We start from the raw sequence: 15,503 nt of genomic DNA on the forward strand, positions 1-15,503 counted from the left end.
AGGCTCCGGTGATACTCTCCGGTGTTCACACGCCCATCACCAGACCATCCAATGACTACATTATCACTGAAACTTAGTTTTTCAATCTCTCTGGAAATCTTTGTCCGGTGTAGCCTCTCGTGATCATCCGTGCATACATCGGACCATACGGTGAGGCTACCGCACCAGACTTTCACATTTGTACCATTCTCTAGAAAAAAATAGTCTCATGCTCACTCTCACTCACACCGAATCTTCCAGTGAATGAATTTTTCTCTACCTCTACGCTGAAAAGCTCCGGCACTCATATCTACCACACACCGGACTATCCGATGGGGTCAAAAACCTTCACACTGGACTATCCGGTGAGTGTAAGCTTTCTGCACTGAGATAACGATACAAATTCTAGTTCTTTTCAACTTTGACTAGACAAAATCAACATTACAGTATATAACCATACATATACTAACCAACAAAAAATTACACAACGTCAATCACTCATCACACAGGATAAACTAAGGCACATCTCACCTTGATTTCTCACTTATAGACGGACTTTGCACATTAAGTAATTACTTGCAATCAATTGTCCAAAGCAAAAGAATGTCAAGTTAAAAGAGATTAAGTTGCATCTAACCAAAAGATTTTGCAACTATTCTAGGAGACTTTTTCTCATTCAAAAATTCCAGCAATTCTTTATACAGATCACACACTCATCATCATGTGTTCCTGCAAAAGCAGCTAAACTCGCTTGTAGCCCTGCTAGAATAAGATTCCATCTCCAACAGTTTTCTATCGTGAGTATTGTTATCTTTGCTAAGGAATTCTCGTTCCCTTTAGCGCTTCAATGGGATTCTTGTTCCCATTTCTAAGGTTATTTCTTTCACCTAGGATTCTCTCTAGGATTCTCTCTTTTCCTTTCGTCAATCACTTCAAAGGAAAGCTGTTGGAGATGAGAAAAAATAACGAGAACGAGAATTAAGAAGGTAACAAAATGAAAGAAAAATGATTGGAAATGGCTAACGAACCAATAATATTGGCAGAGATAGGGTACTACAGCAGATAGCCGGAAGCCTGAGCTAATAGCTACTACACGCAGGCCACACGGGAGGAGATCGAGTGCCACATCAAGATAGGCCATGGCTTTTCTTTCCTAGCTAGCCTGCAGGCTGCGGCTACTAGGAGTATGTTTTGGTGAGAGTTTTCGTCCTTGTTGTGTCAGCTCACCGCTCCTTCTGTCCGGTATTTGTTGAAATGGACAACATATCATCGTATTTACAATTTTAGTATCCGTATTTGGCACCTCATTTACCGAAAACTAACTTTCGATACATCGCACATAAAAAAACGCGGTCTCAACTATATTCGGCACACGAGGTGCTGAATATGGCATATTCAGCACCTCATATGTTAAAAATCAGGTGTATTTGGCACATGAGATGCTAAATATGACACTGTAGCCCATCTCGGCACCTCATACGCCAAAAATCAGGTGTATTTGACACATGAGGTGCCGAATATGGCATGTAGAGGTCCCAGCATAAAATGACAGCTTCAAAGTACTTGCAGCCGGTACATGCCATATTCGGCACACTAGGTGCTGAATACGGGACTGTAGCCTATATCGAAAGTCATTTTTTAGTAAATGAGGTGCCAAATACGGATGCTAAAATTATAAATATGACGATATATTGTCTATTTCGGTAAATACGATCGTGTATGTTGTCTAATTTTGGATTTTAGGCCCGCTCGTCCGCATCGTTTGCAATTGCCCTTTCTAATACGAGCAAATTAGAAAAATGACATAGCAAAAGAGCTCTTGTCACTAAACACCATCACAAAACCGCTGAGTTGAGAAATATCATTGCAAACATGGAGAACTCTGAAAAATACGCATTTGCAATTCGCCTAGCCCGTTAGGGACGTGAAAAGACAGCGATGCCCGCCTTTCTATTTGTCCCATGGTGCCATTGTTGTGCTGGATGGGTGAAAATCTTGGAGGGGATCACTGGCCTGGCCTCACTCAAACTCTGTACTGCGTCGGGCAATGAGTTAAACAATCTTGATAAGGATGAGATCGAGCTTTGTGATGGTGTTTAGCTTTGTGATGAGATCCACCTTGCACCTGCACTCTTTACCGAGACACGAACGTCGAGTTGGCCACAACCATAGCTAGCCTCACAGCGTCCTTCTCCACAGGCATCACCTTCACAGGGACACCCTTCTTGTAGTACTGGTCAGGGAGAGAGAGAGGGGATTTAAGGTCTCATCGTTGGAGCCATCCATCCCATGCATCGTCTAGCTGGTCAAGGGAGGTGACTTAGACCTTTTTTTTTTAAGCCGAGGCGACTTGATCCTAGAGAAAAGGGAGAGACACAAAAGGGAGTGTGCACAAGAAGAAGATGAGGGTACAATTGGCATTTAAGCTATTTTCTCTCACAACCCTAAGCTCTAACGGATAGGTGGATGGCAAATGCAATGGGTTAGTATTTTCCAGAGCTCTTCATGTATGTGGCGTATTTCGCAACTCAATGACTTTGCGATGGTATTTAGCAATAAGAGCTCTTTTATTATGGTATTTTCCTAATTTTGTCATTGGTCATGTAAGGTACCCCGTGTAGCGGTGAGCACTAGAGGCTTCGAGCTAATATAGGTGTTGCCGGTGGGCAAGTACCAGTCCAATGCACAAACACATCTCAAGCGATGCAAGCCCAGCCTGCAAATCACCTCACCTATTGACCTAAAGCGCACGGTAAAGAACTTGCAGCACAAATTGAGGCGTGTAGCAAACAACTTCCAGCACAGAAGGCCTGTTGGACTTAATCCTAGCGTAGGTCTTGAGGACTCGATTCAAGTCTGGAATTCTGATCATAACTCGAAAGGTTCAGTCATAGGTGTGCAGAACTTAATGAAGGAGTCGTTTGTTTTGTACTCGGTTTGATTACTTCGAGTCGGATTTAGAGTCTAGAGTTCAAGATCGTGGGATGACACGATTCGTGTTAGAATTCGAAGTTAACAGGTGCCACTACGTGAAAAATAGATAAATAAGATATAATTTAGTGATGGATAATTATACGATCCATCACTTATATAGCCTCGAGGTCGGGACTGAACATTGACCCATCACTGATAACAGGTCATCAGTGACGGGTCATAACTACACCCGTCACTTATGACCTGATCATATGTAATGGGTCTCCTTGCACCAGTCATAAGTGACGGGTCATATTACGATCCGTCACTTATAACCTGATCATAGGTGACAGATCTCTCTGCATGAGTCATAAGTGATGGGTCATACTACGATCCGTCACTTATAATTTAGCATAGATGACGGGTCATATTACGACCTAGCACTTATGAGAAGTCATAAGTGACGGGTAATCGTATCACCCGTCACTTATGACTTAGATCTGTTATAAGATCTAGCCAGCGTATGTGCGTGCCTAGCAGTTGGAGACTGGCCAGCTACTATGCGCGCACAGTACATTTGGCGATTTTCTCCAGTCTTTAAAATTTTGTTGATTTGAAGTTTGAATTTGTGATAGGTCTTTGAAGGTTTGCATCTCCCCTTTCTTCTTCCTCTAACCCCTATTTTGTAGATTTGTTATGCTTTAAGTTGTAATCGTCCATTTTACATCTTTATCCAAAAGTTGTATTTATGTTAGATTTGATACTTGGCTTGCCCGATCTATCACGAGATGCCACAAATCTAGTGTAATTGTATGAAATTTTTAGTCGCATGCTTAATCACACAATTAAGGTAATTATTAATGAAGAATTAATGTTTTTATGTTATATACAGAAGTTGGAGTACCTTGAGAACCCGGACTTGTCCAGAGTACCTGAGTGGGATAAAGTATTTTATGAGTGTTGCTTTGGCGGATATAAAAGATCATGGTAAAACGGCAATGTATTGTCCATGTCGCGATTATAGGTATGATAATAAGTTCATGAAACCAGACAATGTCCATGCATACTTGATCATGCGTAGATTTAAAGAAAATTATACATGTTAGTACAAACATGACGAGGAAGGTCTTAACGAGGGAGAGATGGATCGGACCTCCATGCCAACAGTGTGTGTTATCCTTGTTGTTGCAGCCAATCAAGATTGGCAGGTTCATCATTTGGATGTCAAATCAGTATTCTTAAATGGTGAGTTTGAAGAGAAAGTATGCGTGGCCCAGTCGGAGGGATTTGAAGTGAAGAACAAAGAGCATCTTGTGCTCAAACTCGGCAAGGCGCATATGGACTCTTACCAGGCACCACGAGCATGGAATATTCGATTTGACAGGAGCTTGAAGCAGCTCAAATTTGTGAAGTGTGCTTAAGATCATGCCGTATACACAAGAGGAACAGGCCAGCAAGGAATTATTGTTGGAGTATATGTTGATAATCTCATTGTGACGAGAGAAAGTCCAGAAGAGATCATGGGATTCAAGCAGCAGATGATGAGTGAGTTCGAGATGATCGATCTCAGATTGCTCAATTACTATCTCAAGATTGAGGTAGCATAAGAAGATGGGCGAATTACAATCAAGCAAACAACGTATGCGAAGAAGGTTCTTGGTCAATTTGGTATGTTGGATTGCAATTTCATAAAATTCCCTATGGAACAAAGGGCGTAGTTGCACAAGGATCCAAACAAATAGCTGGTTGATACAACTGAGTATCGTTGCATCATTGGTTGTCTAAGGTATTTGCTCCATACAAGACCCGACCTTTCATTTGCTATCAGGGTACCAAGCAGATTCATAGAGAAGCCCACGGTGATGCATCGCAAGGCAGTGCAGTAGATTCTTTGGTATTTGAAGGGCACCGTGCATTATGATCTTGTGTATACCAGAGGAGGAGAAACAGAAGTGATCACCGGTTACATGGATAGTGAAGCTGACAGTCATGCAGCATCTATTGGGAGTTCCTAATCTCGACCCACATCAGGATTAGGTGGGAGTATGTTGGACTTAATCCTAGCGTAGACCTCAGGGACTCGATTCAAGTCTGAAGTCCCGGTTGTAACTCGGAAGGTCCAGTCGTAGGTGTGCAAAACTCAACGGAGTTCGTTCCTTACTCGGTTTGATTAGTTCGAGTCAGATTTGGAGTCTAGAGTCCAGGATCGTAGGATGATACAATTTATGTTAGAATTCGGAGTTAGGAGGCGCTATAAATATAGAGTTGTAATCTCTAGTTTATATGAGTTGGATAAAGTCATAAATTCCTTCAGAAAAAGTTTCGATATGTCTTGTGTTCTCGTCGAAGAGAGCGTTCGATTTGCATCTAGTATTTTCGTTGCTTTCGTCGAGTTCCAGCGAATCATCAAGTTCTGGTTGACAAATCGTCCGCTCGTTTTCTCGCCAGGGTGCTCGCGTGGTCGCAACTTGCTAGTCGCTCGGGTAATAGAGCACGTACTACTCGAGCAGGGTAGTCGAGCACGTACTGGTCGCTCGTGTGGTTGAGCTCGTACTGGTCGCTAGCGTGGTCGGGCACAAGCTGATCGCGCGTATTATCCTAATGTTAAAACCAAACAAAAACATCGCTGCCATTGCAGGACAGACGAAAAAAAGAAAACGAAACATATAAAAACCAGAAAGCAACTAATTCACCTACAAAAACAGAGGATAGCAACAAGTTGGACTCAGTATCCCCCCCCCCCCAAAAAAAGCAAGCGTACTAATCTCTCAACGACGGAATTCATTCAACTCCCAGAACATGCATGCCGACCAAATAAACTGCATCATCTCAGCTCATTACAATTCCACAGCGTTAAAACTCACAGCATTGCTAATCAACAGGGGAAGGTTCCAGGCTTCCATCACTGTTTGTGTTTGCTCTAACAACCCAACACAGAGGACCTCGCCAGCCGTCGGATCGGTTTCACGGTTCAGTATATCACGTGAAATATGTATGCCGTCTATGATCTATGTTACTAGATAGGTATAGTACGTACTATATCTCCAGCAGTTACTAGATAGTGTTCCGTCACAAAACGTGGCCAGGTTCCAGGGAAAAATGCAGGATCCAACAAAAAACAACAGCCCCAGAGGTTCCATGGACGCCCGGAATGTCGCCTTTATCTTCGTCTGTGCAGTAACAACTGACAACCTTGCTTCACCTCACAGATGCTCCTCCCTGGATGCAAAGTATGGTTCAAAGGTTACAATAGCATCATAGTGTCACATATCACACGCGACAAGTTCAGTACAGAATGGCAAGCAGAAAATTCATTGGTACAATCATCGTTCGTGTGACATGCTATCCAAACTGAACAGAAAGAAACTGCAGAAACCAGAACCAACATCAAGGTACAACATTGTCTAGTCACAGAATAGACTATCGAGAAGGCATCCAACCAACAGTAGCATGATTTTGTGATATACCAAATAACAACCTCAAGCTATCCCTCCAAACATCTCCAATCAAAGATCTGAAGTATCTAGAGCATAGGTTACATACCTAGATGCTTCGTCAGTTTCGTCAGTCAGGCTGCTTCTAGAACCCAAGTTCAAACCAGACATGAATGCTTCAAATTCTCTACCATACTCCTAAAGACAAAAATGTTAACACGTGACTAGGGAATATGAGTCATATGACACATTGTATAGCTACTACTTGCTAGAAGAGCTCACCTGCACCAATGTCAAAGCAGCTCCTTGATCAGATGAAGATGTAGGTAAATCTTGCTGCATATCTCTGTAGGTAATAGCGTCAAGCAAAGCATTCTCTTTATCACCCATACGCAGATAGCAAAGGCTCCTCTTTGCATACAAGTCTGAATCATCAGGAACAAGTTTCAATGCCTGCAGTCATCAGATAATATGACACCAAAGATTAAGTTAGTTCTTCAATGGCATTTCCTTAGTCTATCATATGTACAAACATACTTTCTAAATATAATATTGACACAACTCTTTGTCTTAAAAGCACAAACATTAGTCAGTAGGATATATATATATATTTGATTCTGGGCATATGCAGGTAAACGTATTGATCCTTGTACCACAAAGTTGGGATCTAGAAGGAGGTACGCCAGGGTTCAATAATTAGATCACCCAGTTCCATAGCATGTCTGAACGCAAACTTTATGTGCTTCCTTGGAAATTTTAGTGCGAGTGCACATTAAAAGAGAAGGAAATTATAATATGAAAGGTAATGTGGCACTAGTTTATTGGATTCATTAAGGTGCACTGACAAGCAGTTGCTAGTCATTAGCCGTAGCCTGAAGAGCTATATTGGCAAATCTAAGTGCAGCTTAAATCTAATTAGAAGATATGCAAGAATTTACTAGAGTGTAGTGACTCGATGCAAAAATATAATCCTTCTTCCAGAATGCAGCATCCCCCTCTGCCTTAACCCTAGATCCTTCGTGCAGGCGTTCCTATAGTACATGAACAATCGACAGTCAAATAGAAACCATATTGTGAAATCAACAGTACATAGAAATCAATATTGAAGTCTTAAAAAACAGCTACCAACATCAATCCAACCATATTCCAAATTGTGGCTCTGAACTCACAGTTAATCCATTTCGAATTATCTCATCAATGCTCCAGTTTGCATATTTAACCAAAGGGGTTGTGGCAGGGAAAAGAATCTTGACACATTCCTCCTGTCCTTCGAATGCAGCAATTTCTATGGGCATTCTACCAAGCTGTTAAGAAGTCACAACATAATTAAATTTACAAATAAACATGGGAGATCTTAAGGGATAACAAACTTGGGCCTTCTGTTGTACAATGAGTAACAAAGGATGTGGCATAGGCATTATACTCGAAACATATCACAAATCAGTGTAAGCACTACAGGTAATTGCGCAGAGCATGCATTATGATACTAATCTATACCGTATAAGTGTATAGTAGAATGACAGTGTAGACTGTGAATTTGTACTCAAACTTCAATTATCCACCAGAATAAACAGGTGTATGAACGTTAGGCCGGCATCTTTAATTTCTTCGCTCTTTTCTTTCTTATGGCAAGGAAGCATCATGTCAACTTCAGTATTAGCAAGATATGCAACATTCTTTTGCAAGACATAAGGCATAGGAATTCAAACTTAAGGTGTAGGCCAGTTTACCCTGAACTGCTCCTAGTTATGAAAGAACTCCATTAACTTAATCGAGTTTCACAATACTTCCAAAAGATCAATACTTGGTTATCTAGAACTAAATAATCAAGTAAGCAGAAATGGGTCTCAGAAACCACGACAGTACACCTCAAATAGCATAATTTTGCATCATTTAAGGAGCTTTGCTAATTACCTTAAATTTACTTGTGTTATCAGCAGGGTCTTTAATGAAATAATTTAAAAAATCTAAAGGTCTTAGCTTAGCATGCTACAATAAACCATTAGACCCTCATTGCTATAATATTCTAGGAACATTGTTTTGCAAGTATAAAAACATAAAGCCCAAAAGCTGAACAAGAGTGGCAACTAACAAGAGAAATAGCAGGATAAAACTCACTTCATCAGGAATATTTGCTTTAGCGCCAGCTTTCAACAAGCATTCGATGCAGTCAGCTAAACCTTTCGCAGCAGCTATTTTTAGTGGAGTTAAATGAGTATCAGCATTGACATCAGCACCAGCCTGTAGCATGGAATATGTAATACACATGATACAATTTGTGCTCATCTTAGGAATGACAAAATCAAATTTGTTTCACCCCATTGGCAAGAAATCTTTGGGGTGAGTAGCAGCACTAAACGGACAAGTTTTTTTCGAACCACAGGGTTCTTTAAAGGGACAAGTTACTGCACCTCAATAAGTATCTCCAAGCATTCCAATGAAGAACCAAAGAGGGACATTGTCAGTGGTGTATGGAATCCAGACGAAAGTTTGCCATGCTGGGGACAAGGAAATAAAACACATTACGGTGCTTGAGCAAAAAAAAAAAAACAGCGTAATATGCAAGTTCTTAGAAGAAAAAGTTATAAAAGGAAGTACCTGACACTTCAATTTTACCTACAATATAAAATTAAAGATGCAAATGGAAGGTATGTACATAGGAAGCCACAACGCCAATCATCTCCTTTCCCAATGTACCATTGGACACAAAAGTATGTCCTAACATTTTTCAGTTGAAAATTCCAACTATCATCAACAAAGTTCCTCATGTAACTGTATCCTATGCCTAGATCAAATGAGCACTCCAACAATGTAGCAGAAAAAACAGGAAAATTTAAGGTTATACAGGATATTTACCCATTCTTACACATGATCCGTGCTAGTAATGCAACAGTAAGACCAAGTACAAACGGCCCAATAGAATGCCAGCATGTATGCAGTTGTGGGGACAAGGTGGAAAGAAGCGGGGAGGACACGCAAGTCTCATTACACAGGAGCAGTTGATTAAACTCTTGGACCTTACCTTATGATGGTTATGAAAAGGAATTATGGTTTTACTTTACCATGTGACCCTTTTCCAAAAAAACTTTACCATGTGACAATCTGGCACAAAAGGCATCAATAATTTGATGCATAGTAGGCAAGGGAAGAGCCAAATACCAGAGAAAAGAATGCCACATGATAAAAGAAACAAAATGAAAGTAAAGATCCATTTGATTCCCCTACTGTACAGTTAAAAAAAAACCAATAAAACAGAAGTCCCAGCTCAGCCCGGTCAAGCAAACAAAAGTAGTATTCAACCCACCCAGGCCGGACCTCGTATACCGAGCTTCCAGGGTTGCGACCAGGGAAGGCGCCTCAAGAAAGGGAAAGACAAAGGCGAGAACATTTATAGACCAATCTGAATTCACCCAACCAAGAATTTTGTACTCGGTTATCATGCATATTGAACTCCAACACAAACAATATTGATGAAAAAGAACAAACTAGAGCTGGAAGGAAAGAAATTATTACATCTGCGTTATGCTGCAACAATAATTTCACCATTTTTGCATCTCCGTTTTCAGCAGCAATGTGTAGTGGTGTTCCACCATCTTTACATATGGGGTCAACCTCAGCTCCTTTGGACAACAGAAACTCTGCTACTTCATATAAACCTGGATGAAATGCATGAAAATAATCACACCATATTAACTTTTAGGTTATATTAAATAAAATATTTGTTTCATAACGAAAAGTTAATCATCACCAAGAGCTTAATATTTTAAGAAATGATCAGTTTGGCATTTTTATAGACTTACAAGCTAACATAACAACGATATGAAAACATAAAGGCAGTTGTGCAACGCAGAAAGCCTGGGACGATTACTACACCGTAGCCTTTGGTGTCCTTTCGACCTACACAAACTCCTTTTCGTATCATTAAACCCAAAAAATGCAGGTACACAACTGAACAACAAATGGTACCCCAAACCAATGTTTAAGCCTAGGAAACAAGCCCACGGTTTCTCTAGCCAGCCTTTTTTCTAACGTGCCTGATGAAAATAGTTTTCACCCACCCAAGCACTGGCCTTCAACGGAGGATCCAAACTTCATTAGTTGTTTCTCTACCTATGTTGGCCTAGTGTCTAGGTTCAGGTAATGCCAGGTTGAAGCAACTGAAAAGGTATCATGCCTTTTTTTAGTCACGGGCCAGTGTGAGTATTGCTCAACTTATGCGTCTTGTTCAAAAGAAATATGACAAGTTTAAGCACATGGACATCTATAATACTATCCGAAACGCTATATGAAAAATGAACCCGTTGTTTGAAAACAGTACAGATTTGGCAGGATAAACCTAAAACGAAGTTCAAAGAATAGCTAAAAATCCAAAACACACATATGCAAGGGCAGAGAGAACCTCGTTCTACTGCAATATGAAGTGGAGTAATCCCACCATTGTCTGCTTTGTTTTGATCAGCACCATGGTCGATAAGAAGCCTTATAATGGATAGAGACTCTGTACCTTGTATTGCAAAAAATAGAGGGGTCCAACCTAACAAGAGCATAAGAGATGGCAAACACTTTAAGAATGACCTTGTCACTTTTGACCAAAGAAATTGATATATAATCAAAACTCTAAGCACTTGCAGAATGAATACCAGAACATTGTCCAAGAAGGTATTACAGCTGAAATATGCCATAAGGTTAAAAAAGTTTAAGGGAAGAACTTTCACCCAGAATTATACTTAGCAGACTCGTGACTCAACATGCATTTTCACAGAAACCAACTACTTGCATAAGTTTTTAAAAGTACCAGCGAATAAGAACACATGGGCATCCCGGAGACACCAAAACAAGTTATGCTACTGGTTGGCATGGTCGCATATCATCAGTGACTGCATATCATAGCCGCCCTTGAACCTCACCAATATCTATCTTCTAGGGTGCAGTGGTGGCCAAAAAAGGATGTTGTCCTAAAGCATCACACATTTGCCGAACTGCACTAGTAAATAAAAATCTAACTACCAGTTCCACTCCAGAAACAAAGGAAGGTAGGAGCATCCGTATTGCGATTACTGCATTTCTCCTGCTCCCACATGCACTTCGTGTCAGCACATGGTCAAAATCAGCTCCAATTTTTTTTTCTCAAACAGATAAATACCATGAAAGGTTGCATTGATGCAGCATTTACAACTCGCTGATGACATCACAAAAACACTCCCACAAATCAGAGCACAGGCCTATCAAAAAAATTTGGTGGAGCCACGAATTCATGAGACCCGCTGCAAACTTATAAATCAAGCATTGGGGTACGACACGATTCAACACAATTAATCATCAAAAGCAAATTAAATCTGTCAAGATTTAACACTAAAACAGGGAAAACTCCCCCCTGAAAGGGATAATCCTTCTAAAGGCTAGTCTTAATACGAACTACAATCTTCTTCCACCAATTGTTTGATTTCAGTGGGATACAGCTTTGAAAACAAGGAGTCCGAACCCACATGTCACGACATTAATTAGCTAGACATCATAACTAACAAGAAATATGATAATGAATAAGAAAGTGCCAGATTAGCACAACATTTGGATCTCCCATGATCGCACGAGCTGTTGTGATGGCGGTGCCCAGGGCCGAGACCTCACCGGCCACCGTGCCCCCGCTATTCTCTAGCCACGCCCGCGCAGCCATCTCGGCCTGTCGGCTATCAAACCAATCCCCTGCCACGCCTTCGCCGCGCTTCGCCTACACGGTGCCCCTTTTCGGCCTCGCCTGGTCGGCTGCTCGCCAGGCACGTCGCACCCCGCGCCCTCGCCCTCGCCATCGCGCCAGGCCGCCGCGGCCTCGCCGCGCCGCAGCTATGCTTGTGTCTTGCGACGAGCAGCTGCAATGATATCCATGGCTTAGCCCAAGCCCAAACCGGTCCAATTTCTAAGCCCAATTGGGGAATAAATGGGCTCTCATTTGGGGACCTCAGCTCCAATTGGTTACCCCACTTCGTTGAGACACCACGAATCTCTCCGAGGCTCCTCGAAGTTGTTCTTCCTCTTCACAAACTCAGCAACGCCTCTCTCCTCCGACACTGAGCACCGCCCATGGCCGCCACCGCCCGGAGCATCCCTGGGTGCAGGTCTATGCTACCTCTGCCGACCGGGGCACCTGCTCTTGCTTACCATTGACACAGCAAGCGCACCTAATCCAACACAACAAAACTCACGCATCCTCCAAATCCCCGAAGCAACCAACACCTCGCCGAACTGCACCGATTGGAACCCACCCCGAAGCAACTAAAACCTCGCAGAACTGCGCGAATAAACAACGGAACGCGCCCAGTCCAAGCCCAACCCAACACAGGCAGAAATCGGTAACAAATTACCGTGAACATCGGTCGCGTTGACGCTGCATTTGAAACGATTGATCAGCAGCTTGCAGACCGCCTCCTTCCCGGTCCCCGCGGCCTGGTGGAGGGGCCCGTGGCGCTTTGTCCCCGGGTTGTCGACGGCCTCCACCGCCGCGTCCACGCTCGGGTTCCCCAGTTCGATCAGCTTCTTCGCCCATTCTGCGTGCGTCATCGATCAAACCCCGATAAATCATCACGGAAGCCAAAAAAAAATCGCAACAATCGGATGAGAACCGCGCCACCGATCGAGTCGAGAGGCCTTACTCTTCGCGTTGGAGACATCTCCATTCCCCGCCGCGACGAGGAGCTTCCGGACCGTCCGATAATTCGCGTTTATGTTGGCGTGCCCGAGCAGGAGCGCGGGTTGGAGGTCAGGCGGCTGCTGCCGCAAGGAGGAGCGCCTCCCGGAGGTGGAGGGTCCGTCGGGGATGCAGCGGGAGGAGGAGGACGCCATGGAGAGCTCGGCACCCGGGGCTCTAAGGCTAGGGTTTGGACGGTGGTTCGAAGCGAGGCGGAGAGGAGGAGGAGGAAGAGGAGACGGGAGCGGGGAGAGGATGGAAATGAGCGGGAAGCGTGAGTGGTGCGTCCGTTATAGGCTGCCAGGCTGGATCACAGCTGTCAAACCCAGGTGGGCCTGGCCGATGAGATTTATGGGCCGAAACGAAATTGGGCTTTGGCTCTTCATCCATCTTTGCTTTCGTAGGCCCATCAGGGTGCATACTAAAATTCCATAAAATAAAATAAAAAGTTGCATATACTAAAATAGTCTGCGGTTTTTACGGACATTTTCCACACAATGAGAAACATTTTTATGGGCATTTTTCTATCAAGTCATTTCTATAAAGATTATTGTAACACCCTACCTTCAAGTTAGCTTTAAATATCATCTGTAACACTTCGATTTCAAAATCCGTTTATAGCCCTGTCACCCATGTGGGGACAAGCCTACTTACGTATAACATCTCTCTTATACTTATATCCTCGTTTCATATAAAAAGGTTAATCCAAAAATGCTATATTTAGAACACGAAAGCTTAAAAATTGGTTCTAACTTATTTAAACTATTAATGTGGTACTAAATCTAGTGCATCAAAATATTTAGACCACATAGCACAGATCGAAAATAGAAATACTAGTAGACCCGGAATTACAATTATACACCCAAAAGATGGTGCTAAACAGTTCCTCCTTCAGCTTTGTTCATGGATACAACACATTAATTCCCAGCAAAGCAACTGAATTATTAGCAACAATCCCCTGATTATGTTGTTCTCAATGAAAAACATAAAAGAATTCACAGCACATTAATCAGGATGATCCCATATATTTGCACAATATATAGCACCCAAACATTGGCATTGTTCATGAGCAGCACGGTGACCATGGTGATGAGCTGGTCGAACTCGCGGTTGGCCCTGGCCATCCTTCTCGCGGCACCCCTGAGCGCCACCTCGCACCTGATCCCGGCCTGCCCCGTGAGCGGCAGCAGCGAGCGTGCGGCGCCCCAGCTCTGCTCCACCGCGTACCAGCGCATGAGGCGCAGGGCCGGCACCGATGCGGACCCGTACAGGTTCCCGCATGCCTCCAGCGCGTCGCGCTCATCCCGCACCATCGCCGTCACGGTGTACCGCGAGGATGCCCCGCTCGCCGCGACCAGGTCCGCCTCGATGAGGAGGTGGCCACGCCGGTCTGCGGATGCGCCCCACGGTACGGGCCGCAGCCGCGACGCGCAGAAAGCGAAGTCCACGAAGTCGCGGATCACGTTGCATGAGTCTACGGCCGCATCGACGGCCGCCGCAACAGCAGAGCGCAGCGGCGGCAAGGAGGAGGGGCGCGGCGAGGAGTGAGCTCCTTCCCATGGCTTGTTTCTCCCCAGCAGTCGCTTGCAATTGTGTCCTTGGTGGATGTGAAACTCCTGGGGGCTTCTCTCCCAGCCCTGTTTGCTGACGTCACGGTGCTTATCTTCTCTCATCGTTGTGGGTAGGTGACAAGCCGAACGTTTGAGGCTCAATTAGAAAAGTTGATACGGGTATCCCTTGTGTGCACTTTAGCGGGTGACAAGCCGAACGGTACTCGTGTCATGTGGGTAAAGATGTACCCCTGCAGGGTGTAAGATCAATTCAAATTATCGCGCTCTCGGTTATGAGTATGCTTCTATTCATTTACATCAATCGTAGAGTTTCGTTATTGAGATGTCGTGATGAAATGTTGGGACATAACTGGTGATGTTGATGAAGAGTTGATATGGTACAAGTTATAATTAAGTTATGTTGATGATCTCAGGATTCAAGGGTGTTTTGATTAGGTGTAGATGCTTACACTTTAGTCCAAATCGCTTTTGCATATTGAGTTACTTAACCTTTATAGTCGAGTCCTTACTAATTACCCATATGCATTCTCCTTGGAGTCGGGCTATTTACAAGTGTCTATTATGGATTAAGTTTTGCAAGTACCTTCATACCCACGTGTTTTGTTTGCTTTTCAGGTGAGAAAGATTTAGTTTTTGGCTACTTTACGCCCACCGATGTTGGCAACTGGTAGGAGTAGTGTCATTCTACTCGTGTGTTGTTATTTTGGGTGGCGCTTTAGGGGAAATGACGCTATCCATCTTTTATCGTCATGTAACTTATTCCGCTGCTGTCGGAGGATGAACTCCTGTCGCAGGGATCCCGAGAGACCCCTTTTTAAAGATTCGGCCGGGGGGATGATCTTGAACGAGTTCGTCGGGGGAATAAATGGAAACGGAAATAAATGCAACGGTCGGTGGTGGGGGAATGATCGACCTAGTGCAAAA

At 43.4% G+C, this 15,503-nt stretch overlaps 2 protein-coding genes and 1 long non-coding RNA gene across 3 annotated transcripts; all 3 read right to left on the reverse strand.

Annotated features, from left to right (window-relative positions):
• Positions 1-5,749: 5,749 nt before the first annotated feature.
• Positions 5,750-6,773, reverse strand: LOC133905849 (uncharacterized). The gene is made up of 3 exons (XR_009907707.1): positions 6,609-6,773; positions 6,436-6,524; positions 5,750-6,111 (listed from the first exon to the last, which is right to left on the reverse strand). It is a non-coding gene; the product is annotated as an uncharacterized LOC133905849 (long non-coding RNA).
• Positions 6,774-7,456: 683 nt separating this feature from the next.
• Positions 7,457-13,163, reverse strand: LOC133906811 (uncharacterized). The gene is made up of 5 exons (XM_062348826.1): positions 12,974-13,163; positions 12,686-12,868; positions 9,870-9,982; positions 8,445-8,567; positions 7,457-7,630 (listed from the first exon to the last, which is right to left on the reverse strand). Exons 1-5 carry the CDS (start codon positions 13,161-13,163, stop codon positions 7,457-7,459), a joined length of 783 nt encoding a protein of 260 aa, XP_062204810.1.
• Positions 13,164-14,003: 840 nt separating this feature from the next.
• On the reverse strand, positions 14,004-14,681 carry LOC133906812 (uncharacterized). The gene has a single exon (XM_062348827.1). It carries the CDS (start codon positions 14,679-14,681, stop codon positions 14,004-14,006), a length of 678 nt encoding a protein of 225 aa, XP_062204811.1.
• Between the last annotated feature and the right edge of the window lie 822 nt (positions 14,682-15,503).

This window comes from Phragmites australis, chromosome 23 (assembly GCF_958298935.1).
Source record: "Phragmites australis chromosome 23, lpPhrAust1.1, whole genome shotgun sequence".
In the NCBI taxonomy this organism is placed as follows: Eukaryota; Viridiplantae; Streptophyta; class Magnoliopsida; order Poales; family Poaceae; genus Phragmites; species Phragmites australis.

What these genes read in the sequence shown, in the direction of transcription:
- LOC133906811 (XM_062348826.1), bottom strand. Translation starts at nt 13,163, where the DNA reads ATGGCGTCCTCCTCCTCCCGCTGCATCCCCGACGGACCCTCCACCTCC. An exon ending in AGATGTCTCCAACGCGAAGA is followed by an intron (nt 12,869 to 12,973) that starts GTAAGGCCTCTC and finishes TGACGCACGCAG; the next exon opens with AATGGGCGAAGAAGCTGATC. An exon ending in AAGCAAATATTCCTGATGAA is followed by an intron (nt 7,631 to 8,444) that starts GTGAGTTTTATC and finishes ACTTCTTAACAG; the next exon opens with CTTGGTAGAATGCCCATAGA.
- LOC133906812 (XM_062348827.1), bottom strand. Translation starts at nt 14,681, where the DNA reads ATGAGAGAAGATAAGCACCGTGACGTCAGCAAACAGGGCTGGGAGAGA.